This window comes from Hesperophylax consimilis, chromosome 22, assembly GCF_061612785.1.
Source record: "Hesperophylax consimilis isolate HC1 chromosome 22, BYU_Hcon_1.0, whole genome shotgun sequence".
In the NCBI taxonomy this organism is placed as follows: Eukaryota; Metazoa; Arthropoda; class Insecta; order Trichoptera; family Limnephilidae; genus Hesperophylax; species Hesperophylax consimilis.
In genome coordinates this window covers 8311411-8326831 of record NC_142857.1, presented here as the reverse complement: position 1 = coordinate 8326831, position 15421 = coordinate 8311411, and the positions used below count along the sequence as shown (strand labels likewise).

The window sequence follows — 15421 nt, the reverse complement described above, 5'->3', positions numbered from 1 at the left end:
CTGTAAATTGCATCTACACACAGCTGTGCCCGGCCTTTGTTTCCACCTACACACCAAAAGCGTAACTTTCATTGGCTCAGACACTCATGCAGTTTGATTGTAGCTCAGAGACAGTCATTCTGAATCATAGTATCTATAGTTCCAACTGTACCTACTGTCATGAATATCATCTTGCCAATCAGATGGTTTGCATTCTAAGTACGCGAGTAAGCGCTAAGGCAATAGGCCCACGTGGACCAGCTCAAACGGATATTTATTTAATTAACAATGCCCTCTTTAGGGGCTTTTACATAGGAATACTAAAAATTATACAGTATTATATATAACTGCCTTAGTAAAAATCTTTTGTATTTATTGAGTGATGAATTAAAGATGTCCACTGACCCAGCAAAATTATTTCCCTCCATTAGTATTCTGACAAATCTTTCGGATAACAAATGGTAGTTAGTCCCAGAATTTGTGCTCTGAAATAAATCCCGACTTCTAGTATTACGTAGTGTAATCCGAAAGCTTATCAATGCAAGCAATTCTGGACTATCCCACGATTATTCCTTTCACACTGTGAACTATTCTGCATAACATGGTATTCAGTAACGTCTCCTGTTTTTACAAAGTGGCTCCCCATGGATACGCCTTATTCTCATTAAGGTTGGGACATTGGTACCATAGATGAATGGGTGTTTCTTCATCCTTTCTTTATGGTTGTTTCTTTCCACTCCCAATAGCCAAAGTGAACATGACTAATTCTGCCTGTGAGAGAAAATTTTCCATAAATTCAAGTTATTCTCATTTCTTGGTAGACCTGTTGATGACCATCATCATTCTTGACGGTGCAATAATCCCGACTACCCCTGATCTTGACTGAATTGAATTGAATTATTCTTTTGCTAAATGTACAACTTGTTCTCATTGTTTCAATTTATTTTGTTCAATACACGACATTCATTTACAGCACCTGCTAATCAAGGATTGGATTATAAATTTGTCCGCTCGTAATTTACTAATCTTCTTCTTTCCAAATCGCTTTTTGTTTAGATTTGTCTTTATTTGAATCACATCAACTTCTGTCCTGACTAATATTATAACACAATGTTTCGGTATCTATTGAGTCTATAAATATTTTATAATTTTTATTTAACACAAAGTTTCAATCGTTTATAATAATATTACATAATTATATTTATATTTTTGTAGTTTTTTTTCATCCATGTATTTTGTTTTACCTTTTCTCTTTGATTTATATTGCTTTTTAAACACTTTTTTTTTTCTTATCTTACAAGAATCAGGTGGGATATCGATCGATTCCGTTGATATAAGCGGAAACGAAGATGATGTCAGTGGGAATAGTTCTCCAAAACAATACGACAAACAAACCATCACAGCTTCTAGAGAATCTTTAGGCTCAGCCAACGATTCCTACATCGAAGATATCTATGAGGTTATTAAGAAAAAATACTTGTCGAGAGTTCAGTCGTTCTCCGATAACGATGGGTTCATCGATGAAGAAGCACCGAAAGTCATCTCGATTCATCAAAATGACGATGACGACCTCACATATTACGATTCTCTCAAAATTAGAAAATCCAAAATCAATAGGATGTACAAAAAGAATGGATCTTTACAGGACCACGCTGAAATTGATGTGACTTCGTCTGAAGACGAGGATGATTTTAGACCTACTCGCCTTTACACGAGAAATGGGTCCAATGGCAGTGGCGAAAATTTACATTTGAACAAGGCGTTTTTACAAAACAAAAATGATCCAAATGACGAAAGTAAATCGCCCGTGGGAAAAAAGGGGAGACCTTTGAAAAGAGGCAGTACGTTATTCAGTCCGAGCTCCTCAGATTATTTTAAAGGGAAACCTAAAGCCATGAGTCTCGATAATCTAACAAGATTGCCGTATGGTTTTCCCAAACGAAACGAGTTAATTTCCGTGAGGAGTGACGAAACATTATTCACCAACTATTATCACATCACTCCGTGGAAAGATCAGATTGTTGGTTCTTCTAGCGACTCTACAGTTAACGAGAGCCCTGATGAAGTATTTAATCCAAATGTCTCTCTACCTGAATTCAAAAGGTCCGAGCTAGAATTGCATACCATCCATGAGCACAATGAAAACGAGTCGATGAATTATGATAGTTTAAACGGTTCACACGAACAGGAGCCTGTGATTCCATTCTCAAGTGAAATGGTACAAATTTCAGATGAGATGTTTTTTGATGTTACTAAAGACGGAGATCCAGTACCGGGGGCAAGAAAATCTATAGTGGAGGTAAAAAATATCGACGCTGGATTAGATGAAGTTGCTTTAAGATCTCCGCTAGCGCGGAGACTGAGTAAAACCAACGATGAAAGTTCCGATACTCCCAACGAAAAACCTGTGCCGGCACCTAGAAGACTCTCCACCGGTCTCAGACTCTCGTTCCAAAGTGATGATAAACCAGACTCCTCAGGCATTGCTCCGAAAGATCGGAATCCTGTTGTTTATTTCTCCCAAACAGTATACGAATCGATGCCTGATTTGTTGACATCAACCATATTTACTCCCGATAAAAAAGAAACTGTAACATTCTCTTCTACTGATGATATGAACGATCTCACTCAAGTTTCAGAAGACCTTGATAATTTAGAAGACAGCGTCAAGGAGATACGCAAAGAAGTAGAAGACATATGCAAAAAAACATCTGTCGATAAAATAGACGATGTTCTGAGCAAAACCAATGACAGTTTACTAAGCGGCGATGTGGTGTATCGCAAGTCCATTTTGAAATATTCAAAATCACCAAGTGCGAAATCCAAACATTTGTCTTTTGATCTATCGTCATATGAACGAACATCAGAATCTTCGGCGATAGATCAAAATGAGTCTAGTTTGGACGTAAAGAGAGTTGTGAGTATGCTGGTCCAAAGCAACAAAGAAATGGATGACATATTGAACTTAACGAATAAATCAGACGACGTCAAAAATGGAATCAAATCAATAAGTGATGACGAACCAATCAGTAGAGCTTTCCAGAGGCAACAATTCTCTCTACAAGAGACCAGTAATATTACTAACATCAGTAAAACGTGTAAGTTTTCAGTTTATGACACGGGTTTGCTTCTGTCAACGTCTGTTAAGAATTTGTGAATTCGTCCACTGTGCCGTTATGCATTTTCATTTTTGGGGATTTTTGTTTATTGTTGTGTGTGCAGTAATTGTTTTGATTCACTGCTATATTGTACATTGTCATTTATTCTTACCATGATTCGTCATTGTTTTAAACATCATCCTGGAGCTGTATAATGTTCATTGACATTTTAACAAGTATTCATAATTTTTTTATATTATCATTGTTCATCTTTTGTGTGTCCCCTTTCCCTGGTTGTGTTTTTTTGCAATATGTCTTTGTACTCTAATTATTCTAATCTTCATATTCACATTCGCCTTTTTCCTAATCCATAAACTTGCTTGTACTCTTGCTTACCCAATGGTGTAGAAAGAACGTAGATGATCAAAGTGTAGATGAACTCCTGAAATTCCGCATATGGTCCTGTAATTTTTTTAATAGCAAAGTGGTTGTTTTCATAGCTTCCTTCACATTACTTTCAGTTGATATTAGGTACCACTGTAGTTTAAGTTACTTTCTAAACTAATTAACAGTCCACAGTGGAGTTTTGATATCAACCCTGATCAGAGATGTGCTTTATTTCAAATAAATCCATTTCAAATGGAAATGCAAAATGCAAAATGGGTATTTTCCATTTTGCATTTTAAATGCTTTTCTAAAAACCATTTTGCATTTTAAATGCTTTTTTCAATGCATTTTCCATTTAAAATGCTTTTTTGCAACATTCTTCCTACTATCTCCACTCATCTTTTTTTATAAGTCCCAAATATCAGTCGGTCCTCAACCTCGCTACGAGAGATAATTTACATTTGTCAAGTTGCTCCCTGGTAGGAGCCCTGGAAATTGAGTGATACCATTACAAAAAATACTGATTCAAATACTGAACATGGGGCCCCGGCCATGACGCTGTAATATTAAATGTTAGATAGCAGTTTCTATGTTTTTACGTTGGCAACATTAGTCCCGCGCAAATTTTTTGTGGTTTCATAATCTGTAGTCGTGGTGTTTAAGCACTTACCATCATGTAATATGTTTGTTCTACATTGATGTCCATTATTAAATGACAAAACTGTTTAAAAATTCTATAATTGTTTGACCTGAGAAACCATTTTGCATTTTCAATGCATTTTGAAAATAGGTATTTTGCATTTTGCATTTGAAATGCTTTTCTAAAAACCATTTTGCATTTTGCATTTCAAATGGTTTTGGGTACCCATTTTGCACATCTCTGACCCTGATGTATGGCAGTGAGGCATGAAACTAGTTGAGGAAGGATGAAAGTAGCTGAATGCTGTAGAATTATTGAGGAAATCCGAAAAGAATGCAAATCCTATGTAAGCGTAATGATCAAGCTTAAGAAAATGATTTCTAGTTAATTTGAATATGTAGAGTGGATGGAAAGAGCAAGGAGTATTATTAGGCTCGCATCTAAATGAAATAAGTTTTGTAATTAAATAAGATGTGCCTCAGGAAGATATGGCACTAACAAACTAGTGGATCAAATACTGAGCAGTATGTATGATAGTATGTATGAATGGATAAAGCAAGGAGTATGTGTTAGAACAGAGTTGTGTGGAATTCCATCTTCTCTGCCTAACCCCGCAAAGAAACATACTTAAAATAGTCACCACCGGTCAGCGGCTGAGTTGGCATTGTGGCTGGGTCCCACCCAGGCATAGTGTGTTAAATTCCTCGGCTGGCTAAGTCATCCATCACCACATAAGCAATTTCCGCTTACTGTAATGGTAGGAGAAGATTTTCAAATATTGTCAGGTTATTTGTAACCTAGGAAAGTTTGTCTTTCTTTAAAAAAAAAGTAATTTTAACAATTTTTTACACCATAAAATGAGGGTTATACAAATTATCCCAAAATATTTTACAAATTTGTCGTAAACTTCCAAAACTAACCCAAATTGTTGTTATCCCACTTTCATGGTTGACTATATACGGTGAAACTCTAGGTTTTTCAAGGAACTAGAGGAAAAACTTCTTATGTGGGATAAAGTGGACCATTTTTTTTAACTTCAGTCTAAAGGTAACGAAAAACAAAGCTTTTAACCAGTGGAATGCCGGCGGGTTTCTGAAAAACATGCGAGCATTCTAATATTTTGCAATGAAATTTTGACCTTAATGCTTTAAAAAATGTATGAAAAACAAAATCGGCATTCCTAGGCTAATAAAATTTTAGATTCCACTTTTTCCACGATTTTTAGGAATGGCGCCTCTCTACGGGTGTTAGAGCATGAAATCTTTTTACATGAGAACCTAACAAGTGGGTTTCAATGTATATACATGGTGACTGGAAAATCGTACTACAAGCGGGAAACCTTTGAATCTGCATCACATTTAGAGTCTATTTCACATAACTTTTTTTATTATTGTAGAAAGCAATCACTTTGTGGTTCGACATATTTAAAATTAAATAAAATACTTATTGTTTTAAAATCACGAGTTTTTTTTAGTAAGTAACTTCTTTTTTTCAATTTGAGTTTTAATTTTCGAGTGAATGAAGTCCGAAGTTGGAATTTTTTAGTAAAATTTGAAAAAATTAATCACTAGGGGGTTAATATAAGCCATTTAATATGCGTCAAAGCGTAAACCCAGCTTCAAAAGTTCTTTTTACCCTTTAGTTGCCGAAACAAAAAATTATAAAAAAAAAGAAAAATCGAAATTCTCAAATTAAAAAAATATGTTTTTTTGAGTTCTCTATGTGATGTAGATTCATAGTTTCCCGCTTGTAAGATGAGTTTCCAGACACCTTGTATTTTCAGCCATGGCTTTTATTGTGAGGAAAACTTGCTTGAGGTTTTTTTTTCTCCTTTTGTCCCCTCGTCTGAAGTGAATGTTTTCTTTACTGCAATGGTCATTCTCATTTTGTGGTTTTTATAATCAATATATTGTCAAACATGTATGTATTTCACTAACGAATTAGGACCATGAATCACTGCTTTGTGTATCATAACCAATCCTTTATTATGAAATGTAAGCAGACAGTAGCACACATCCCACAAACCTTTTAAACACTGAAGATTTCACAAATTAAAAATACATAGAAATGTGTTCAGCCTATGTATCTTTTCAGAGACATGAACACATTTCTATGATCGGTACTGTACTGCCGTCATAAACAAAAAGGCAGATAGAAAAAAATGGTCACAATCTGATGTACTTTTTATTATAGTAGGTTGATAAACATAAAAACACGTCTCGTATGTGTATAAGAATGTGCCTATTAAAAATTTCCAACTGCCTCTTTGCTTATGACGGCAGTGTATGTGCGTTTACCTACCTATACACGGTGTCCGAAAAGCTCGTAGTACAAGCAGGTAACTGGTGAATCTACCTCACAAAACTGAGACATCACGTTGGAGTCGATTTTATCGTATAATTTTTTTGATTTCAGCTTTCGTTTTCGAGTACAACGAGTCCGAAGTTGGAATTTTTTAGGTCAAATTTGAAAAGAATCGAACTCTAGGAAATTTCAGCTGAATCGTGTATTTTAAAATACGTCGAATCGTAGAACCGACTCTGAAAGATTGTAAACCCACTAGTTACCGAAAAAAGTTTAAAAAAAATTTAAAATGTTCATATCGAGTAAAAAAATTGTTTTGCAGTGTAGATTCATCAGTTTCTCGCTTATACTATGAGTTTCTGGACACCTTGTACAGGTGTATATTTTTTATATTTTGGTGTACACTCTTTGTTCTACATCTTTTTTCGTGTTGTTATATTTTTAAATATGGAATGATAAGGCGTCTAGTTTTGTATTTTGACAGTTAAATCGATATTTAGAGCTCCATAGCTCATGATGGAAATGATATCGCGAGCTAAAATGGTTGCAATGACAGATTCTACACAATAAAACAATTGTGCAAATTACATGATGCCAGAATTCATCAAAATTTTAGTGGGACGTCCAATCAGAATTTTGACTTAATAGTCAAGATTATTAGATTTTAGCATAATTTTCTAAATATTTATAAGTAAATACAAATATTTCAAAATCAAAATGATTCAGTCACTTACCAAATATACAAATAATAATATTGTCAGTTTTCATAAGCATCACCCAAAAGCTTCTGTAATATTGAAAAATGAAATAAATTACAGTCTATATTATGCTACTTATACATATGCGAGCCCAACTGCCGAACTGAACCCCAACTTATGGGAAAGAAACCATCAAACTGATGAAAAGATGCTTATGAAATGGCGCGAAATGCCGCTTGCTGCTTTCCAGAAAGGAACGCCTTTCCAGTAATTCGTGGCTCGGTTCACGTTTCGGTTCGCAAATGTATACCTACCATTACATATTAGAAAAGAAAGACTAGAAAAAAGGTTGTTATTTGGAAAATCATAGATGTCGCATCAACTGCTCTTTTTTAGTTTCCTCTCTGGCCACCTACAAAGTTAACTATGCCAATAGTAAGATAAACATTATAATGATGTTTTTTAAGTTAGATGTAAACATTGTCTCACTTTAGAAATCCCGATCATTATCTGAATAGCTCCATCCAAAGTGGTAGATACTTCCAAAAGATTTTCATTCAGAATCGAAATATTGCTTGAAATGACTTTAGCCATGTTTGGCGACTAGATCTGAATAGCCAGGTACCTACTTCCCAATCATCCTCCTTCCCTTTCGCACTCCCTTCAGCCTCACAGCATACTCCAATTGGAGTTGCCGTAGTCCCGCTTTCTCCAGACAGTATACAAAAAAAAAACAAGTACATCAATGACTAATCTTATCAATTAATTATTTTCAGCCGCCGCTGTAGCTCCCCCAGTTCAGACCCAATCACTGGTTGAAGAGATCACCCTCCAATCGCAGCCCCCTTCTCTGAGCAGCCCCTCCCCCCAGGGCTCCGTTTGTAGTGTTGCGCCCATCTCCACTGTGGGCGGTTCGTCTAGTGCCGTTTCTCTGCAGCACCCACCGCCATCTCCTTCTCCGCCGCCGCTGCTCAGCAGCGCGTCGCTGCAGGACATAATGGCGTCAGCGCAGAATGCTCAGCGGAGGAATAACAAAGGTAACAAAAGTATAATTCATCTCTTTAAGAGAGTACTTAGTCTGATTCCTGTAACTTAACGGACAAATTGTAGTCATTAGAAGCAAGTGGGAATGAGGTATTTGAGAAAAATAGCTTCACCAGTATAATATCCCGTGATTATTATAATAATATAATCTCACCCGACAGTTAGGGGTGTTTTGACTTTTAATACTCCAATGACCAACAAGTTAACGAGTTCAGTGTTGTCAGTACATGTGCAATCAATTTGTAATACAATTTATTTATTTATCCATCAATTGTTTGTGGAGAGAGAAATACTGAATTTATTATTGTATCCCCCAGGTGGCGTTAGTCGCCAAGACTCTCGGCTCAGCGTGAAGTCCCTGATTGAGAGCATCGAGAATGCAGCCAAGCAGGCTAAGGCGGGTGCCGGGGGCTCTCTGGCCTCCTCCACCTCCAGCCTGAGCAGCCTGGTCAACGCCGAGACGCCCCCGCCCATGGAGGGCAACCAGAACATGCCTCAGGTAACACACATACATACATTACCACAAGTTCTCTTTTCCGGCTGATTTTTATCACCACAGAAAATGGAAACTAGTTGTTACCGGCGGCGTACTGAGAATAAACAAGCTTATCAATAATTAGTTTGTCACCATTCAAAATAAATTAAATAGCATCACAAACGAACATTGTATTTCAACATTCCAGTTCACAAGCATATCAAAGAGTCCGCTGCGCGAACCGGCCCCCCAGACGCAGTCCTCGAGCAGCAGCTCGTTGAACAACATAACCTCACTCACGTCCAGCACCAACAGCTCCAGCAGCAACACCAACGGCTACAGCGGGGGCTCGCCTGTCGGAAAGCCCCCGGCCACTGGCAGAAACGCACGTGGGATGATCATCACCAACGGTATGCGTTTATAAGTTTGTTTACATATTTTTTTATTTTAAAGAAAGAAACATTCCCAGGTTGCGTATAACCTGACGACTGTCTTTGAAGAACTCCCACTACCATATATATATACGCGAAGTATATTGCTTGTGCGATGATAGGGGACTTGTCTAGCAGACGAATTGAACCCACGATGCCTGGGTGGCATCCTGACCATTTTGTCCTCTCAGCTACCAACAGTCATATGGTTTTATCTTTTTATGTTTAACCTCTTGTGTGCGCCGCTGTATCTGATAGGCACAATAAAAAAAAACATTTCTCCGAACTATTCTGTGTAAATTACTTAAGGTAGATTATAAACTATTTTTGTTTATAAATATATACACATTATCTGGTAAGGTCGGTGCAATTTACAAAAACATCATTTTGCAAAAATAAATGAATTATTAGGAATAGAATCAGCTGGCAGACTTGAAGTTTTTTATAAAGCAATAATTAGATTGGGATGTGACGGCATTTAAGTCAGGAAACGGTGAAAATATTTTTTTATTAATCGACTTGGTAAAAAAAACCTATATTTTGTTAAGGAAGGTGAGAGAAGGACAAGTTTTCATTGCACAGAAAAGTACATATATTTTTTAATTTACCTTTATCAGTCATTATTAATTCAGCCTTCAGGAATTCAGGAATTCAGCCTCCCAAAATATTGACTTTTTGATAACTTTAATATTTTTTCCCAATTCACTCTTGCTTTGTAAAATCAATCGTGTACATCATATTGTGTTGTTATTAATGGTGGATCATATAAGATTATTGTTTTATTACATAATCTATTATCCCTTGCACGTTTTCCATACCCCACCCACTATCTATTACATATCCTTTGTTCATCTATTTATGAGATCTACTTTACTGACCATTTTTCACAAAACTTTATACTTTGCTTTTGTAATTAGAACTACTAACCTTACATGACATCTCGCTGCATCTAGAACCTAACTTAATGTAAATTACATTTGATTAGTCAATATTTGTATTGAATTCGCTCCAGAATTAAAAAGAAACATCAACGCTTAGAAATAGGGAAGATTATTGATTAATTATACGAAATATTTAATTCTTTCTGAAAATAACTTTAAGTTTCTATTGTGTAACCAAAAATAATTTTCATCTGATTTGATTAAAAGCATAATCTTCATTTAAAGATACATCATCGCAAAGAACCTTTCCTGTTTTTATTTTAATCCTTATTAACCTATCCTCTTAAACTCGTTAACTTTTATCAAATACTCAAAAGCTAATCTAACCCAACCCTGTCCCAAGTTTACAAGTGTCCAATCCCGCAAACCACCTAATGTTATCACATTTTCATACAATTCTGTCTTAACAATTAAGTCTAACGCAAGTGACTTTTGATCACGGCAACAGTTTTGTCACTGTTTCAAAATCCATAAAAAGTCACCCTAATGTCACATGCTCATACTGCAATGGATTTGGAAACCGATGAAACTGTTGCCCTAACTAAAGTCACCCCTGTGCTCCTGGCCTTGTTGCTCAAAACCTAACCTAACCTATCACAATACCAATCCCACAACCCTTTTACTTCTACATATCCATGGTTCAAAGCCATGTTTTCATATTCTAATCAAAAAAATTCTTGGTCATATATTCTTTCTCGTTCGCCGCGTAAAGACCAGCCAAAGTCCGAGTACAACGGAGGGCACGGCGGCGGCAAGTGCGGCACCATGACCACTCTGGCGGCGGCGGCGAACAAGATATCCGGCGCCACGAACCTGACGGATGACCAGACCTCGAGTGTCCACTCCCTGCTGCAGAACAACAAGGCCATGGAGACGTTCGTACGGAGGAACAGCTACGGAGACCTTAGTTAGTCCTCTTGATGATATTCTAAGACAGTTGGCGCTTACTTTTGAACTAATCGATTATGATGTAATCTGAACTAACAGTACCCAGTTGATTTTCCTTTGAATTTGGCTTGCTTTCTATTTAATGATATTCGAACCCGACTTATCCTAGGGAAAATGTATTCCTCTTGTCCAGCCTAACCTTACCTTACCTAACCTAACCTAACCTAACCTAACCTAACAGAGATGTCTCTACCCTCTAATCGTACCCATTTGATTTTCTTTTGAGTTGTGCTTGCTTTCTGTTTAATTAAATATATTGAAACCCATATTTTATTCCACACGCTTAACCTAATCTAACCTTAACAAAGTACTGAAATGTCTATACCCAGTTGATTTTCCCTTGAGTTTTACTCACCTTCAAACATTCATTCCAATTTCTAATATAACCTAAAGGCTGGTTTACACACTAGAGGACTTATCTTAAGTTTTATTGGTCATGAAAAACTGAAGATAAAACGTATGTTTTCCAAATTATTCCTTGGATTTCATTCTGATTAGATGAGACATACGTTTTGGAGTCATTTTACCTGGTAAGATTTTGTCGAATCTGATAAAACATACGATAAGTCTTAGCGTGTAAACCAGCCTTAACTGAGATGTCTCTAAGCGTTTACAGTTAAATTTCCCACAAATTTAAATAGCTTTCTTTCTAATTTATTATTATACAAACCCAACCCAACCTAACCCTACCCGATATCAATAAATTCCAAACTTTACATTTAAATATATCTAAAAAAACCAACCATCTAACCTAACCTGCTCCTTTTCTTTCTTTAATCTTTGTGTTATGTACTTATATGTCGCAATCTTACTGTTACGGTGTTTTAATCAAATTGTTCTTACAGCTGTACCAACTTTAACAACTGCAAATATCTCAGAAGTAACTTGCTCTTAGTCCGCCCTTTACACTAGCATCGTAATTTAATGCATTTTCTGCCTTTTTTCTTCTCTATTGTAATGTGAAATACCTGTAATATATACTTCCTCTCGCTTTATTAATCCATCTTATTATATTCCAAATCCACTCGAGCGATTTGTGTCATATGTATTCATTTACCATAGTGTTTTATTTAAACATGAAACTGCTTACTGCTGTTTAAAACCAATGAATCCACCTTGAATTCTCCGTTTATCTCATATTTTTAGGTTTTCTATAAATTTGGCACATTATGGCAAGCGATCGCTCAAAAGTTTTTGCAAACTTGACATAATATGCCAAAAATCATTCGAGTGCATAACTTGTTTTTATTAATTATTTTGTTTCATAGTATGTGTGTTGTCCAATTTATTGTTGCTTACTTTTCTCTTTATCAATTCATTAGAACATTTATCTTTGTCTCTTTTCAAGTCTGATGTTACTTTTGTTTGTCGTTTGATGTTTGATGTTCTTTAATTGAATGGGTTTGATATCTCCAGGTGAGCGTAAGGATCCTCTCAATGGGCTGGTGAAGAACGGAGGCTCCAAGAGAAATGCCCTCCTGAAGTGGTGCCAGAATAAGACCGTCGGCTACAGGAACATTGACATCACTAACTTCAGGTAAGAAGCTTGTAATCGGCATCTTCCACTATCAAAACCCGCTGATTGATATTTTTCTGTCGATTAGCGGGTTTAGGCTAAAATTTGTTTAGAATAATACAAGTAGTTCTTTGAAAAGTAGACCTCGTGTCCAAAAAAGTGTTTCTAATTTCCTCTTATTCAATAATATTGTAAGTAAGTACTTAAATACCTACCTATTTAATTATAAACCAATTTTTTAAAATTTCAAATAAGGAATTATACAATTTGTCTAAAGAAACGTCAATTCTTTTTTCAAATTTTCTTCAAGCTCTTTGGTACATAATATTTAAAAAATGTTAATACCAAATAAACATGACGATTTCACATTTAAAAAAAGAATCTTTACTGAACCATTAAAACGGTCACCATCTTGAAACAGAAACAGAATGTACAAACAGACGGATGAAATGCAAAACAGGACTTTGCTACACTCAGTTATAGGAAAGGCATCCTGAAATTATTTAAAAAAGAACACTGTTCAATGATTTGAGTGTATAGAATAAAAAAGAACACTATTTCAATGATTTGAGTGTATAGAATAAAAAAGAACACTATTTCAATGATTTGAGTGTATAGAATAAAAAAGAACACTATTTCAATGATTTGAGTGTATAGAATAAAAAAGAACACTATTTCAATGATTTGAGAGTATAGAATAAAAAAGAACACTATTTCAATGATTTGAGAGTATAGAATAAAAAAGAACACTATTTCAATGATTTGAGTGTATAGAATAAAAAAGAACACTATTTCAATGATTTGAGTGTATAGAATAAAAAAGAACACTATTTCAATGATTTGAGTGTATAGAATAAAAAAGAACACTATTTCAATGATTTGAGTGTATAGAATAAAAAAGAACACTATTTCAATGATTTGAGTGTATAGAATAAAAAAGAACACTATTTCAATGATTTGAGTGTATAGAATAAAAAAGAACACTATTTCAATGATTTGAGTGTATAGAATAAAAAAGAACACTATTTCAATGATTTGAGTGTATAGAATAAAAAAGAACACTATTTCAATGATTTGAGAGTATAGAATAAAAAAGAACACTATTTCAATGATTTGAGAGTATAGAATAAAAAAGAACACTATTTCAATGATTTGAGTGTATAGAATAAAAAAGAACACTATTTCAATGATTTGAGTGTATAGAATAAAAAAGAACACTATTTCAATGATTTGAGTGTATAGAATAAAAAAGAACACTATTTCAATGATTTGAGTGTATAGAATAAAAAAGAACACTATTTCAATGATTTGAGAGTATAGAATAAAAAAGAACACTATTTCAATGATTTGAGAGTATAGAATAAAAAAGAACACTATTTCAATGATTTGAGTGTATAGAATATAAAAGAACACTATTTCAATGATTTCAGTGTATAGATAGAATAAAAAAGAACACATCAAGACCATTCTTCGCTTAAATTTCATGTGCAGAACTGTGTTTTACCATTCAAATGAGATGGTGATACATGATGTCACGCCAGTTGTTAGAGAGATAGAGCGCATGCTAAATGGGTTAGAACCAAAAGATAGCAAGTTAGTAGCGACATTGGTTTTCATTCAAATCAAATGTGTAAGGCATTTCTAGTGGTTCTTCATTATTCTATTTTGTTTGAGTGATATTACTTTGCAAAAATTTATTGTCTTTAGAGTTTTTTTTTTCAGAGAAGCTGCATACAATTGTACCTTTTCAAAATATCTATCATGCGGGTATAAAGAGTATAAGTCAAAAAAATTACGTTTTAGATTATTTAATTTTTTCAATCTCTGGGACCAATCTCAATAAAAAATCTCCAGAAATATATTTCAATTAAAAATGAGCATTTGTTAAGTATTCACAGTTTATAAATTTGAAATCGCTCTCCTGAAAAGTTGTTGTTTTGACTTGTACTCTTTATGCTTAGCATGATAGATATATCAGTCGATTATGAAATTTTAACAAGATACCCGTGCATCTGCCGCAGTTGCATGTTGCGACTACGCAGGCCTTTTGTACAGACCATGAATAACACCCAAATACTAAATTTCCGCAAAGTAATCTTGGATCCAAAATTGGAGAAAGGTCCATACAGCGGCATTTAAAAAATAAAAACCCTGTTTTTTTAGCTCCTCCTGGAATGATGGTCTGGCCCTGTGCGCCCTGTTGCACACGTACCTGCCCTCGCGCGTGCCGTACGACTCGCTGCCCCCGTGCGACAAGCGGCACAACTTCAGCACAGCATTTGCGGCCGCCGAGAGCGTGGGCATCCCCACCACACTTGTAAGTGCCCCTATTAATGATAATTAAAAAAAAATTCAGCTGGATATTTGTACAGTCTTGAAATCTAGCACCATTTTCCACCATGAATAAAAATATTTTAGAATTTTTGAGATGAAGATTTAAGATTTTAGAAAAAAATTCCATCTCAGTCACACCCGTTATGTAGAATGTAGTATTTAATGCAATTTTTAAATATGCAAACTGCCCGGTCCTATCGTTTATTTCGTTCATACACATATTCTTTGAATGTCTATCTTTGTCATGCATGAACATCGTTTGAATTAATAATTTACTGGAAACATAGGTTTATAACAGTACCTTTTCTTACTTGCCACATTATCTTAATTTTGCGAGACAATAACAAGTCTAGGTGTATTATTACGTCATTGGGTCATACAATAAAATTGTTTACTTGATATAGTCGAAATTTTTAGCAATAACACTGGTTATTTTAATCCTATGTCTAGAATGTCTCAATAATACAACGATATTTAACTTGTTTCAATAGATAATTTCCACGATTTCTGTACCTAAAAAAAATAAAAAAATAAAAAACAAATATTGTTTGTTTGATATTTTCTATTATATACCTAATTTAAACATATTTTTAAAATTATTGTCTTGTAGTTTTTGTAATTTTAAG

General features: G+C 34.9%; 1 protein-coding gene across 4 annotated transcripts in view; it reads left to right on the top strand.

Annotated features, from left to right (window-relative positions):
- The window catches only part of spdi (sperm antigen with calponin homology and coiled-coil domains split discs), a 280173-nt gene that overhangs the window by 260949 nt on the left and 3803 nt on the right, over positions 1 to 15421 (top strand). For all 4 annotated transcript variants that reach the window (XM_089645531.1, XM_089645530.1, XM_089645533.1 and 1 more), the window contains 7 exons: positions 1281 to 3077; positions 7883 to 8143; positions 8468 to 8649; positions 8834 to 9035; positions 10710 to 10904; positions 12362 to 12482; positions 14625 to 14778. In XM_089645531.1, the coding sequence (XP_089501657.1) occupies positions 1281 to 3077; positions 7883 to 8143; positions 8468 to 8649; positions 8834 to 9035; positions 10710 to 10904; positions 12362 to 12482; positions 14625 to 14778 (2912 nt within the window). The remainder of the gene's footprint in view (positions 1 to 1280; positions 3078 to 7882; positions 8144 to 8467; positions 8650 to 8833; positions 9036 to 10709; positions 10905 to 12361; positions 12483 to 14624; positions 14779 to 15421) is intronic.